At 42.9% G+C, this 12,481-nt stretch overlaps 1 protein-coding gene and 1 non-coding gene across 3 annotated transcripts; both read left to right on the plus strand.

The window, feature by feature from the left end:
* The first annotated feature begins 1,289 nt into the window (after positions 1 to 1,289).
* On the plus strand, positions 1,290 to 12,099 carry pprc1 (PPARG related coactivator 1). Of its 2 annotated transcripts, XM_086179754.1 has the most exons (14): positions 1,291 to 1,465; positions 3,430 to 3,525; positions 3,654 to 3,803; positions 4,029 to 4,109; positions 4,198 to 6,199; positions 6,464 to 6,517; positions 8,581 to 8,641; positions 8,919 to 8,986; positions 9,145 to 9,871; positions 9,978 to 10,184; positions 10,272 to 10,350; positions 10,437 to 10,558; positions 10,826 to 10,977; positions 11,239 to 12,097. In XM_086179754.1, exons 1-14 carry the CDS (start codon positions 1,301 to 1,303, stop codon positions 11,337 to 11,339), a joined length of 4,065 nt encoding a protein of 1,354 aa, XP_086035880.1. In that variant the 5' UTR covers positions 1,291 to 1,300; the 3' UTR covers positions 11,340 to 12,097. The 2 variants fall into 2 exon arrangements, with proteins under 2 accessions (XP_086035881.1, XP_086035880.1); XM_086179755.1 differs by lacking the exon at positions 10,826 to 10,977 and having other exon boundaries at positions 1,290 to 1,465; positions 11,239 to 12,099.
* LOC147247562 (small nucleolar RNA SNORA50) lies at positions 10,610 to 10,749 on the plus strand. The gene has a single exon (XR_015109636.1). It is a non-coding gene; the product is annotated as a small nucleolar RNA SNORA50 (small nucleolar RNA).
* Positions 12,100 to 12,481: the final 382 nt, after the last annotated feature.

The following is a 12,481-nucleotide window of genomic DNA, read 5'->3' on the forward strand; positions in this document are numbered from 1 at the left end:
CAGGAACAGGGAGAAGATGGAGACTCACACAGAAAGATCCTGTGCCCGAGTCAGGGCTTAAGCACGGAACCTTCTTGCTGTGAGGCGACAGTGCTAGACTAAGTTAATTGGATACTCTAAATTGACTGTAGGTGTGGCTGTGAGTGTGAATGGTTGTCTGGCCTGCGATGGACAGGCGACCCGTCCAAGGTGAACCCCACCTCTCGCCCAAAGGCTGCTGGGGTAGGCTCCAGCCCCCTCGCAACCCTTAACAGGATAAGGGGTAGAAAATAAATGGATGGATGAAAGGATGGATGGATATTCCTTTGTGCATCACTGGTTAATTACGAAACAATATCAGCACATCATCGCAGGTATTAATCATTTTTTGCATTGAAATTAGTCCAATCACTGATTTTAATACTGGCAAATCAGAGAATGATTAGTTTCTTCATTGTTTTTGTTTGTGATGGAGCAACAGTTAACAATGGCCCTTTCCAAATGTTTAGAAAGTAAAGAAAAATGTCACTCCATCAAATTCTACAAGTTTGTGTGTGTGTGTGTGTGTGTGTGTGTGTGTGTGTGTGTGTGTGTTTCAGTTTGAACAAAATTTCAGTATCTAAATTTGTTTTCATAAAGAAAATATTGGCATCAGGAAATATCAGCCAAATCAGTCTTAAGATATCCACTCATTGAATATCAGAAAAAAAATGTGCATCCCCATCAGTGATGCTCGATATCCTGTTTAGGGTGCATATATTGTGATGTAATGTGTTTTTCTCTTGTGTTGTGATTTCACGTCAAAGAACCTAATAAAAATTGTGGTCATTAAAAAAAAAAAACATTATTTAAGAGTTTTGCTGTTAAAAAAAATAGGCTATTATTGTTTAAAAGACAAAACTTCCGAGAACATTACGAATACTGCATTATTTATATTTTGATAAACAATATAATACTTCAATGCAAATCACCGATGCAATTAATATTATGCAAGTATCGATAAAATATACACGATGCATATAACATACGACTTTTGTCGGTTCCGCAGTGTAATGCTCTTTCGTTTTCCTGTATATTTTTTCTAATATTGGTTATCACATACTATACCCTGTTGCAAGTATAGGATGGTCCGTCTCCTGTTGCCATTGTTACCCAAAGAACTAAATAAATTATTATCATAACCATTTTTCCTATGCTTGTACTTGCACAAGCAGCCACTACGAGCAGCACACTACAAGAGAAACTCCTGTTTTGAAGAACTACAAAACGTGATTAAGTAACCCTTAACCTCACTGCATCATTTTGCGTCATTTTGCCGGGAATGACGGACCACGTGTCTCGAGCCGGCTCGCTATTCATGATTTTTCTTTGGGTGGGCAGTCGGACTCTGGAGTACACTCGCAAGATGGCGGCGCGGTGGGGAGCAGGCGAGGATACTTTAACTGCGTGCAATATGGAATATTTCCCCTTGAATACGCTAGACGAGGTGACTAACATGTTCTCTACTTTTGACCCTAACATGTACTCCCGCTGTTACTCGTTATTGGTCGTGTTTTTCAATGAAAGCCTTGTGTGTGCGTGAGCTGTAGTGTTTAACGCTGCGCATGGAAAAGTGACACGTGGATGTAACCGTAGCATCTATATAAGTTATTTTAGGAAACTCATTGTTTTATGGTTCGTTTATATTAGATGGTACTCTTGTTGAAGAAATTTCAGCTAATACGGCGTGCTTTTTTATGAACGTGTGTGGTTTTAGTGCAGGTTTATGCTAGTTAGGTGAGTCAGATAGGCTTGGCCGGCAGGCTCAGCTCTGCCGGTTCTACCCATTAATATAAAGATCCTTTACACCAAATAAAGTGACAGTTATGCGTTTAGGTCAGTATTTAAGCGAAAAAGTTCTTGTGTTAATGTGTATTTATCTTTTAGTTGCATTAGTGAGTTTTTGTTAAATTGACGTGATTCATCCATTGATTCATTCACACGTGGTTAAAACACAGCAACATGCTAGCCGGCTAGCTTTGTGTTCTTGTCAGTGCAATTTGCAAATATCTTTGTGTGTGTATTCAATGAAAGTTGATGTGCCAAGGATTTTTGATCATGGTGTAGTTTGCAGGCCCCTTGCCAGCATATTGCGGTGATGTGTCATCATTTCAATGCAGATGCGCACAACCACGGGTCTCGTTTATATGCGATTTATTACTAAAATTAGCAGAGTAAGACACCTGTGATGATCCAACTGGATACTGGTGCAAGATATTATGTCTTCATTCAAAACATCCACGTATGGCTTAGTTGTGGTGAATCTCATGTTGGAGCCTTCACACATGCGCAGATGAAGCAATTGGCTGAATCGCATACATTTTAACTTCAGTCGAGCATGTAAATAACCGCCTGTAGCTTATAGGATAATTGTGACCGAAATATATATTAAGATACTGCCGGTCAGTAATTCTCTAGGGCCCAGGAGTAACCAGGAAGGCCCTCGTCTTGGTTTGTTGTAGTGGTACACGTGGGCGAGGTGTCCTCCCTGTGGAGGGGGGGGGGGGGGGGGGCGATCAAACATGTCTGCGCCTTGAATGCATGTGTGGACGGAAACACGTGGGTCACTGTAAAACACTCCTGGGCTTTTAGGAAGAAATGCACATTGTACCGATTGCATTTGAATAAAATCGGCCCTATTAGGAATAAATTGGGTTCCTCACTTGATTAGTTGCCCATTTTAGTCACGCTGAATTTCATTTTTGTTTGCAATTGTATATTCAAAACCTCTAATTGCTGCTGTTGACTGGATTTAGCATGAGACAAGACTGCTTTGTGTGGGTTTTACTGTTAGAACTACAAGCAAAGTTACTGTGACTGTACCATTTGGGAAAATATTCAGTTTGTCCAATGTTCTTGAGTGTTTCAGATAGAAAGAACACGCCTTTTGTTATTTGGTTTTTATCCCATTCAGGATCAGAATAGAAGCATGTGCCCTCTCTTGCCCTCAGGGGTTTCCTTGTCTCACTTATTCTAAATTGCTAGAATTAAGTTCCTGCTCAGTCCTGGCCAATGTTGCTGCCCTTAAGTTTTAAACAAATTATTTATTCTATTAGAAATTCCCTTATAGATTACAAAATTAGCTTATTTCCATATATCCAGGGTACCTTAAACCTACAAATCTGTCCAAAAGCATTCTCAGTAAAAAGCCAAAAGCAGATGGGTATGCTTTTTAGCGACTGGAATCAAGAACAAAAAAATGCAGACTGACGACCCAGGTGCAAAGGTACCCACTGTGTAACATTCAGGATATTATATTGACCACTGACAGAATTTTTTGTTTATGTTGGATTTGGTGTACTTTAAATTTCTAATTGCTGTCAATTTTTGTACTGAACGTTTGCAGTCAGAACAATAGTCTTGGTGGCTGGTGTCAAAATGATTTAATTTCTATCACATCTTCCTCTCTAGACGGCTGACCTGAGCTCTGGGGAAACTGTTGAAGCCCTGCAAAGTTGCTTAGACTGCTCCATACTTTCTATCTTTGAGGACAACTCATCAGGCGAGGCAAGACAAATTTTACATTGTCAAACGCAAGTATTTCTGTAGTAGTCTACGATCTAGTCTATGTAAGGATTGTACAGTTATACCCTTTGTGGTGTTTGTGTTTCCCTAATTCCCATGCATATATTTAGACTAAAGGACTGGACGAGGAGAGTGAAGCCACACTACTAACCGCCCTGACAGAGATCCTTGACAATGTGGAGGATGAGAACCTGTCCCCATTTGACACTCTGCCTGACTCAGACCTGCTATCAGGTCAGAAGGGCAGGGAACACTCTCCGGTTAGTGCCCAGCTGTCATACATAACTCTTAAGTGATTCTCTCTTTCTTCCCCCCACCATTCTCAGACTGACCCCACAGTGAACTAGTGAAAGCTGGACTTCAGAAGGGAGATGACCTTCTGAACTCTGGTCTAAATATATTCCTTGTTTTTCATAATGATAAAGGGAAATTTTGTGCTTGAAGTGTATATGTGGTAATTCTTGTCTGTCTCTTTTACATTGTAGCTCAGAAAGTTGCTCTGTCTGTCCCGGTCTCCTCCAGAGAAAGACACGCTCTCAAGTGCAAGACCATTATCAGCTGGAAAGGTAGCTTTTGCTTCTCTTCTGTGGTGTGTCCAAACACAACAATATTCATATTTCAGAAGTTGACAATGTTTCTCCATGACTGTACCAGAGTCTACCCAGGATGCAGTCTGGGTCTCTGCAGAGAAGTGATGGTGAGGAAGAGGAAGATGGCCCTCTCACACTGAGCCCAGCATGGAATGGGTTGTCGCACGACAACTTGCTCGACTGGGAGGGACTTACCCTCCCACTTCCTGTCACCTTTGAGCAGCAGAGCAACAATGGTGTTTCTGTTAGCCTGGCAGACTTGGTCAGGCATATGCACCCGTACTGTATGGCCATTTGTGTGGAGAATGATGAGGGGGAACAAATTTTCCCCGAAGGAGGCATCGTACTTGAGGTTGTGGACCAGGGGGAAAATGGTGAACCCATCCTGGCCATCCCGGACATGCATTTTCCAATCTCTCCATCATTTGAAGAGCAGCCTTCCGAAACTAAGCAGAAAGTTTCAGATGAAGCAGAAGCAGCCTCTGACATTTCAGAGCATATAGTTGTTGATGATGAAGATGAAATGGTCAGTAAGGTTCCTTTGAAAATTGCAGCCCCTGTAACACCAGACCTTGGTTCAAACGTGCAAGATAATGTAGTCAGTAAGGGAGGGAAGGAAGAGATTAAAGAAAAAAGCCCATCCCAGAGAAAAAAGAAAAAGAAATGCAAGAAACGGTCCCCACCAGAACCTGTGGAGGGAAGGGTTCTTAGAAGTGCCTCTATAAAAAACACCTCTCACGAATCACCCAAAAAGCCAGAAAAAAAGTCAATCAAAGAGAAGAAAAGCAAAGTCCCAAAGATTCTAGCTGCCCCAACTTCGGTTTGTCCAACTGTAAAGTCTAAGAAAACAAGCTCATGCCAAAATGAAAGGCAACTAGAAATCACCAAAACACCAACACCTACAGTGAGGGTGAAACCTGCATCACCAGTGTCATCTACACCAGAAACAAATCCATTAAATGTTAGCGAACTGAGGGGCCAATCTAGCTGTCCGGTCACAGCAGTGAGCTCCCAACAACCAGTTGAAATACCTAAACAGATGGCCCCAGCCTCTGATGAGCTCGCCAGCCTGGCAGCCCCAGTGTCTTCATCTAGCCCTACTGTTGCTCTTTGCACTACAGTACCCCCAATGACACCACATGTTCTTGAGCCCCTCCCTCATACGGTCCCTTTAGTCCAAGAGCCAAAGCCCAAGTCCCTCAGTTTGGAGGAGTATCGACGGCTCAGACAGCAGAAAAAGCCTGTTCCACTGGAAAAACAAGACAATAGCAGCACCAAGTGGCCCAGCCTCCCTGAGCTCCCCAAAGAACTTCCCCCTATCCCCTGCCTGCCTGACCCCAGCCCCAAAGATCCGAGACGCTCCAACCCCCTGGGAACAAAGAAGGAATTGGACGACATCAGGCCTGCCTGGCAGCCAAGGGGGCCATGTGCCCCTCCCACCCCTGAGGCACTGTTGGTGCCACCAGCCTACATGGTGGCCTCATCCAGCAAGGTTTCTGCTGGTCTTAAACCACAGCAAACACTCAAATCCCAGACAGTCATGGCTCCTAAACCTTCTCCGTCACACAACCCTTCAGCTGGTGTGAAAATGCTACCCACACAGACTGCTGCTCCTCAGCCTGCAGTACATGGTGTACCTCCAGCAAACAAGAAGTGTCCTACACTTTCAGGGGAAAAAAGTCAAGTTATTGAAAAGCCTCAGACTCAACCTGTGTCTCCTCAGCCTGTAGATCTCAGCAATCCTTTGTCTAAAACCACTGCAGAGGCAATCAAACCCACCGCGGCTGCTGTGGCTATTCCCATTCCTCCCCAGAGAACCACAGTCTCCCAGAAGGTGTCTGAGGGCACTGCTCCTGCTTTATTTAACAACCCCTGCTTACTCTCCAAACCCACAACCACAGACATTGAACTCCATTCTTCACTATCTGCTCATCACTTGGCCTTGGGGAGTCCAAAAATGGAACCTGTTGTGTTTAAAGTAAAAGAGAAACCCACTACAGCAACAGTACCCCCTAGGGCGAAGAGTCCCACTCAGGAGCTGATTGAGTCCTTCACCAGTGAGATAGGTGAGCTGGTTGATTCTACATTTTACTTTCTTTTTGAAATGTTTGTTTTGTTATGAAAAGACTGACTTTGATGTGTTACTTATCTTTTTACTTTTTTCTTCAAGTACATACTAGAAATTGTCCAAATTAAAACACTTGAGCCCCTCAAGACATTTACAGTAATTCTCATAAAACTGTCTGAGCACTGTCTCCTTTGTTCTGTTTTAGTATAACATCAACCTGACTTCTGACTGTTTTTAATAATACAACTGATGCTCTTTGTAGGTATTGAGGCTGCGGATCTGACCAGCCTGCTGGAGCAGTTTGAGGAAACCCAAGGTGAGCAAAGGAGACTAAGACTACCTCTGTATATTCTCATTTTTGTCTGTTCCTTTGACAGGGTTATACATGTCCCCATATCTTTCTTTTCATCAAACCATGATTTTTGTACTTCATATTTCAAGGCTTTGTATTGGCCAGGTGTAGCAAGTGACAGTTTAGTAGCTAAATCTTTTTATGAAGTCAGAGTATCAGTTTTCCTTGTTTCTCTTTGAAACTGGAAGGCCTCCAAAGATATTAAACCCTGCCCAAACAATGTGATTGCTTCATGTACATCACTGTTAATTGTATGTCAACTGTGACTGTCCACTGGTTACCTTAGATTTTTTTTGCTCAGTGACCAAGAATGTCTACAAAAATGACTTAAAGAGCAAAGATCCCATGGCTTATGTGGCCATCCTGGAGAAATTAGTTCAAGGATTATGAGAGAGTTCTATGTTTTCAAATGGCAGGATTATTTTCTACTGAAACATTCCCTGTTGATGGGTTCAGTGGGGGGCAGAGAAGCTGCTTTGTGCTCTTGTCTGCTCCGCTGCTGGAATTCTGCCCTGTCCGCAAATCCATTTAACTCTCGCCCTGCTATCTTTGTTTGGGTGGATGTTCAAGCCCCTAACCCTAACAAGTGACTACATGTACAACTACTTAATGTCTGTGGGTGTGTTATTGAACATTCATAGTGTGTGCTATTGCTAGCATAGAGCGGCAGAGTTTTTGGGGAAAGCCTAATGTAATGTAACTGATCTGATCTCCATCTATTGTCTTCCGCTTATTTCTGTTAGGGGGGGGAGGGGGGGGGCTGGAGCCTATCCCAGCAGCTTTCAGGCGAGAGGCAGGGTTCACCCTGGACAGGTCGCCAGTCCATCTCAGGGCCAACACATAGAGACAAACAACCATTCACACTCACAGTCACACCTACGGTCAATTTAGAGTATCAATTAGCTTCGTCCCCAATTGCATGTCTTTGGACTGTGGGAGGAAGCCGTAGTTAATCTGATCTCAGTTGATGAATTTGTAAACTTTGGTGTGTTTCCCTCTTAGCTTGGGTTGTTTTTACTCGGATAAAAATAGGCAAACATGCATCACTCCAAACCACGCGTGAACATTGACTCTTCTTGTGGGTCAGGTGTGACTTATGTCTACTACTTGTTTTTTTGCATGTATTGCCTGGTCTTTTCTACTTGACAAGCTGCTAAATTTTACATTCTCCACCTCATCTGAAATCACAAAGCACACCTGGAAACAGGTGTTTGGTCAGAGTTGGCATCATTTTCAAACCTCAAATTGGTCCAGACTTCATTTGTAACCAAAACATCTAGACCAACTCCTCTTTAGGGTCTTGCTATGGTTGTTGTGGTCCTCACCTAAGAGTAATTGTTAGTCACATCCACCCAGTCAAACTGCACCAAGGTGGGAAATGTAACAGAATTTAGTTCTTCTGGACTAAACACCCATAAACTCACTGGCCACTTAATAAGATTGTAATGGGTGGTTGGTAAATTGTTGTGTTCATTGAGGGCTTTACAGTGTCATCTCTTTCACCCATTTTCACACACTGGTGGTGGAGGCTGCCACGCGAAGTGCCAACCTACTCATAAGGAGCAATTAGGGGTTTATTATGTTCTTCAAGGACGCTTTGCCATCAAGGACACTTTCACGTGGTCGCTAGATGGCCAAAGTACCTCAGGGCAATGTTGCTACCAACTGCTTGATTTAAAAAAAAAAAAAAAAAAAAAAAAAAAAAAACTTAGGCGTTTTTATAATCTAACCCTTATTCATGTAATGCAGTAGTCAAAGTATTAGAAATACTGGAATATAACGCTGTCAAATTCAACGCGTTTACCAACAACACAAACATGAAGATAAAGGATAATTGTAAAGGCAAAGCTGTTCTTTCACATTCGATCACACAAGAGACCAATGAAGTCTTCTACATGAACACACTATACATTGCTTTTATACCAATATTGCTATTTGTACATGTTCCTAAATTTCTCCCTTTTCGGTTTTCAAATTCTTGTCGTCTTTGTGCTGATGCACCTATCCCCCTGTTCTTTTCTCCTCAGCCAAAGAGGAGCAAAGTGTTCTGGAGGTCTCTGGTAGAGCAGCAGCTGTAGGAAACTCTAGGTGAGTTACCCTACAGCCCTCAAGCTGCTCTGTGTGAGTGATGGAGTCATGGTTCCTGTTCAAATGAAGCCTGTGTGTCGGGGTGACTCCAACTTTTGCCAAGACCTACCACAAACCTGAATGTTTTCCAGCCTCAGTAATATCCATCTGAAGTTTCAGTTGCTGCAATGTCTCTCATTGTGCTTTTGTTTTGGTGCTGCTTCCAAAAGCAAACGTGTGGGAATTCGTTCACTCGTTACATGTGACGTTTTAACAGCCTCTTATGCTCCCTTTGCAGAACTGAGTTTGCTCTACAGAAAACAGCAGTGGAGCGAGTGAAAGCCAATGATCTCTCAAGTTCAGCAGGTAATTTGTTTTTGTTTGGTCTTCAGTCCATTGAATTACATAACTAAATTAATATAAAGAGGATAGGACATCAATATCAGAGATTCTACCTTATAACACAGATGGCAATTGCTTGTGATTGTGGGGTAATGTTGCATTTTTCTTTTCCTCTGCTTCAGCTCTGACTCCTCCAGCCACTCCTCCACACCAGATGTGGAAACCTCTGGCTCCTGTAACCCTGCTTGGAAAGACCAAGGTTACTGAGTCTTCTAAGTCTAGCCCCTCCAAGGTTATTCAGATAGAAGCCCGCCCCTTGCCCTCAGTTAGGTCCCGTAGCAAACCCATTGCTACCCCTACTGTAGCTCATGAACTGGCCTGTATGGACCACGACTACTGTCTTCCCAACAAAGATGGTTCTTCTGGAGAGTCGTGCAAGCGCTGGAATATCAGACAGCAGTCTTCCATCATTATTAAAGCCATCGGGCACCCTGCTGCAACCGCTTCACAGACACTGCCATTCTCTCCAGGATCCTCTGCCCAGTCCATCACAAACCCTGCAGTCACACCCACAACTCCAAATTTTCCACTGTCAGAGCCCCTGGATCACAGGACTGATGGTTTGGAAAAGATCTCCATTTTGGAGACTCCTGATGCTTCTCCAGCTCAGCAGGAGAATGATGCTGCTATTCATGAAGGTGGCCCCAAGGAGGGGCCTTTTGGCAGGTCCTATCGTTTGCATGCTGCTGCTCACCCACCCAATCCTTTATCCAGCCCCAAAGAGAGGACTAGAGCCCGGTCTAGAAAAAGAAGATCCCAACGTTCTCCCAGTCCTGATTCTAGCGGTTCAGAGTCAGATTCCCATTCCTCTAGATCTCGATCTAGATCATACTCTCCAGCTAAGAAAAGGTTAGGTCCTCAGTCAACGTATCTAAACAACATGGTGCAGTATTGTCATTTCTATTCATAGCATCTTTATTACTCAAACTCGCTCTTTTTTTTTTTTTCTCTCTAGGTATCGTCCCTGTCACTCCCAGCGTAGTTTCAGCTCCTCATCCCGTTCCTCCTCTGGGTCCTCTTGCTCCATGTCCCCTTCCCCTCCCAGGAGAAGAAGGTATTCATACTCCTCCTCTCACTCTGGGTCTTGGAGTCGCTCCAGGTCGAGGTCTTCCTCTCCTCAAAGGAGAACACGGTGGAGTAGTAGAAGTGAAAGATTTTACAGGTACAGTGTGTATGCTTCATGCTATGGCTGATCAAGGATTGATCATGTGCATTAAAACACTGACCAAAAGGCTCCTATTGCTTACAGTCCCTCGTATAGGAACGGCTATGGTCACAGTATAAAGGCAAATGCAGAGGAGTTGAAGAAACGCAAGGAGAAAGCCATTGTAGGTCATGTTTTTATTGTGGAGAAAACATCATGGTATTTTCACCATGAATTATTTCATTAACACCCTTTTTTTTTTTTCCTCAGGAGGAACGACGAGTTGTTTATGTTGGTCGCATTCGTGGCACGATGACTCAGAGGGAACTCAAAGAGCGGTTCTCTTACTTTGGCGAGATTGAGGAGTGCACGCTACATTTTAGAGACCATGGGTGAGTCCATAGATTTACTTGCAGTAATAAGGACCCCCTGCTGTTGAAGTACTGCACTGTCTTTGAACCTTTGTGGTCTTGTCTGTGACCTCTTCGGCCAAGCTACAGTGCTATATCAAAATCAGACTTGTTCATAACTGGGGCCTCCTGGCAACTCCCCCAGGTCGCTCTTTTAAAAGCAAGCCACAGATAAATATAACCTGACTAGTTAGACCTCCTTGCAAAGTGGAATCGAACACAACCTGACACTTTGATTATCTGTCACAGGGACAACTATGGCTTTGTGACTTATTATAACACCAAGGATGCGTTCACAGCCATTGAAAATGGAGGCAAGCTGCGCAAGCCTGACGAGCTGCCATTTGATCTCTGTTTTGGTGGAAGGAGACAGTTCTGCCAGACCAGCTATTCTGACCTGGGTAGGCACAGCTTCACATCGACAGTCATGATAAATGCTCTTGGAGCTCATACCCAGAGAGCTGTTAATCTATCCAAATAGTATTGATGTGGTTTGCAGGGGAGGGAGGTTTTGGCTACAGTTCATTCTGATGCAATCTTTGCCACAAACCAATCGCTAGGAGAGTCTTTGTACTCTTGAGAATGTCAGCTTTTACTTTTCGTACAAATGTGCTTGTCTGATTATTTTCCTGTGATGTCATCTTTGTCTGTTCTCATTTCAGATTCCAGTAGAGAGTATGATCCACTGTCTGGAAAAGGCAAGTTTAGTGCACTAGACTTCGACACTTTACTGAAGCAGGCCCAGCAGAAACTGAAGAGGTAACAGGAGGCCTTGCAGCAAGAAAGCAGCTGACACTTACCTCAGAGCCTACGCTAGGCTCATGAACCTGCAACACATGTCTCTGCATTTATTTGTTGCAGTAGCTTTTTTGTGTTTTCTTTTCTGCAAGCTAATACCTTCTATTGAAGTGAAGATTTGTAAAGAAATTAGCAAAAGATGTTAAAAAAAAAAATTTAATATGCGACATAAATAATTTTTTAAAGTTTTATTTAAATGTAAAATCAAATTTGGATTGTATGGAGAGAATGATTTTTAAAAGGGGAAAACATTTGGGAGAGGATGTAATACATTGAAATGTACTACACACCTAAATAAAATATGAGAACCTGAAATGTCTTTTTTTTTGTTTTTCTTTGTTTTCACCTGAGTGCCCTTGTAACACAACAAAAGTTTTGTTTTTTTTTTTAAAGGAACCTATGTCTTAAAAGAAGAGATTTTAATTTGAGTTTTGGGAAAGCATGTGTATGTGAAAGGGGCTTATGAGGGATGAATTGCACTATTCTGCCATGGTCTCAGGCTCCTAGACTTGTGTGTTGGAAGACACATGGATTGAAGTTGTGGGTATTAGCAAGATCTGTGGTGGTGAAGAAAAAAATCTGACAAGCATATGTAGAAGACAAAGCCATCAGTCTGCACTGCTTCTTTGTGTTGATTCCCGATTGGGTGCATGAAGTATTGAGCAAAAGTGTGTATTGTTGATTTAAAAACATGTGCCTCCCAAATAAAGTCAATTGACCATTAAAAAAAGACATTTTTAAACTACTGCATTCAGAAATTAATTCCCATACTACCTAACCCCCCCCCCCCAATAAAAAAAGTGGCTGGAGACTATTTAAACTTGTGCGTAGGAAGTGTAACTGCGAGATACATGTGCTGCGAACAGGATGACAAGATAAATACCCCCCCCCCCACCTCATCCGTTTTGAATGTAGTGTTGGTGTCCGGATGTTGACCTAATATGGACTTCACCTCAGCCGATTTGAAAGCACTCGAGATAGTGAACACCAAGACAAGCGAATCCATTTCTTAGTCGTACTTTTTCCCTTACACTTCATAAACAGTCGTGCAAACATTAAATTCATCATTTTTTGTTGCCCGTGAGATTGACTCCGTGCATACTAAAC

This window comes from Aulostomus chinensis, chromosome 16 (assembly GCF_037954235.1).
Source record: "Aulostomus chinensis isolate RoL2024-O1b breed Wild chromosome 16, RoL_Achi_v1.0, whole genome shotgun sequence".
NCBI classification, from domain to species: Eukaryota; Metazoa; Chordata; class Actinopteri; order Syngnathiformes; family Aulostomidae; genus Aulostomus; species Aulostomus chinensis.

Bases quoted from the DNA above. Each gene is read 5' to 3' on its own strand.
- pprc1 (XM_086179754.1), top strand. From the start codon at position 1,301: ATGACGGACCACGTGTCTCGAGCCGGCTCGCTATTCATGATTTTTCTT. The intron at 10,559-10,825 runs GTGAGTCCATAG...TATCTGTCACAG, and splicing joins CTACATTTTAGAGACCATGG to GGACAACTATGGCTTTGTGA. The intron at 10,978-11,238 runs GTAGGCACAGCT...TTCTCATTTCAG, and splicing joins GACCAGCTATTCTGACCTGG to ATTCCAGTAGAGAGTATGAT.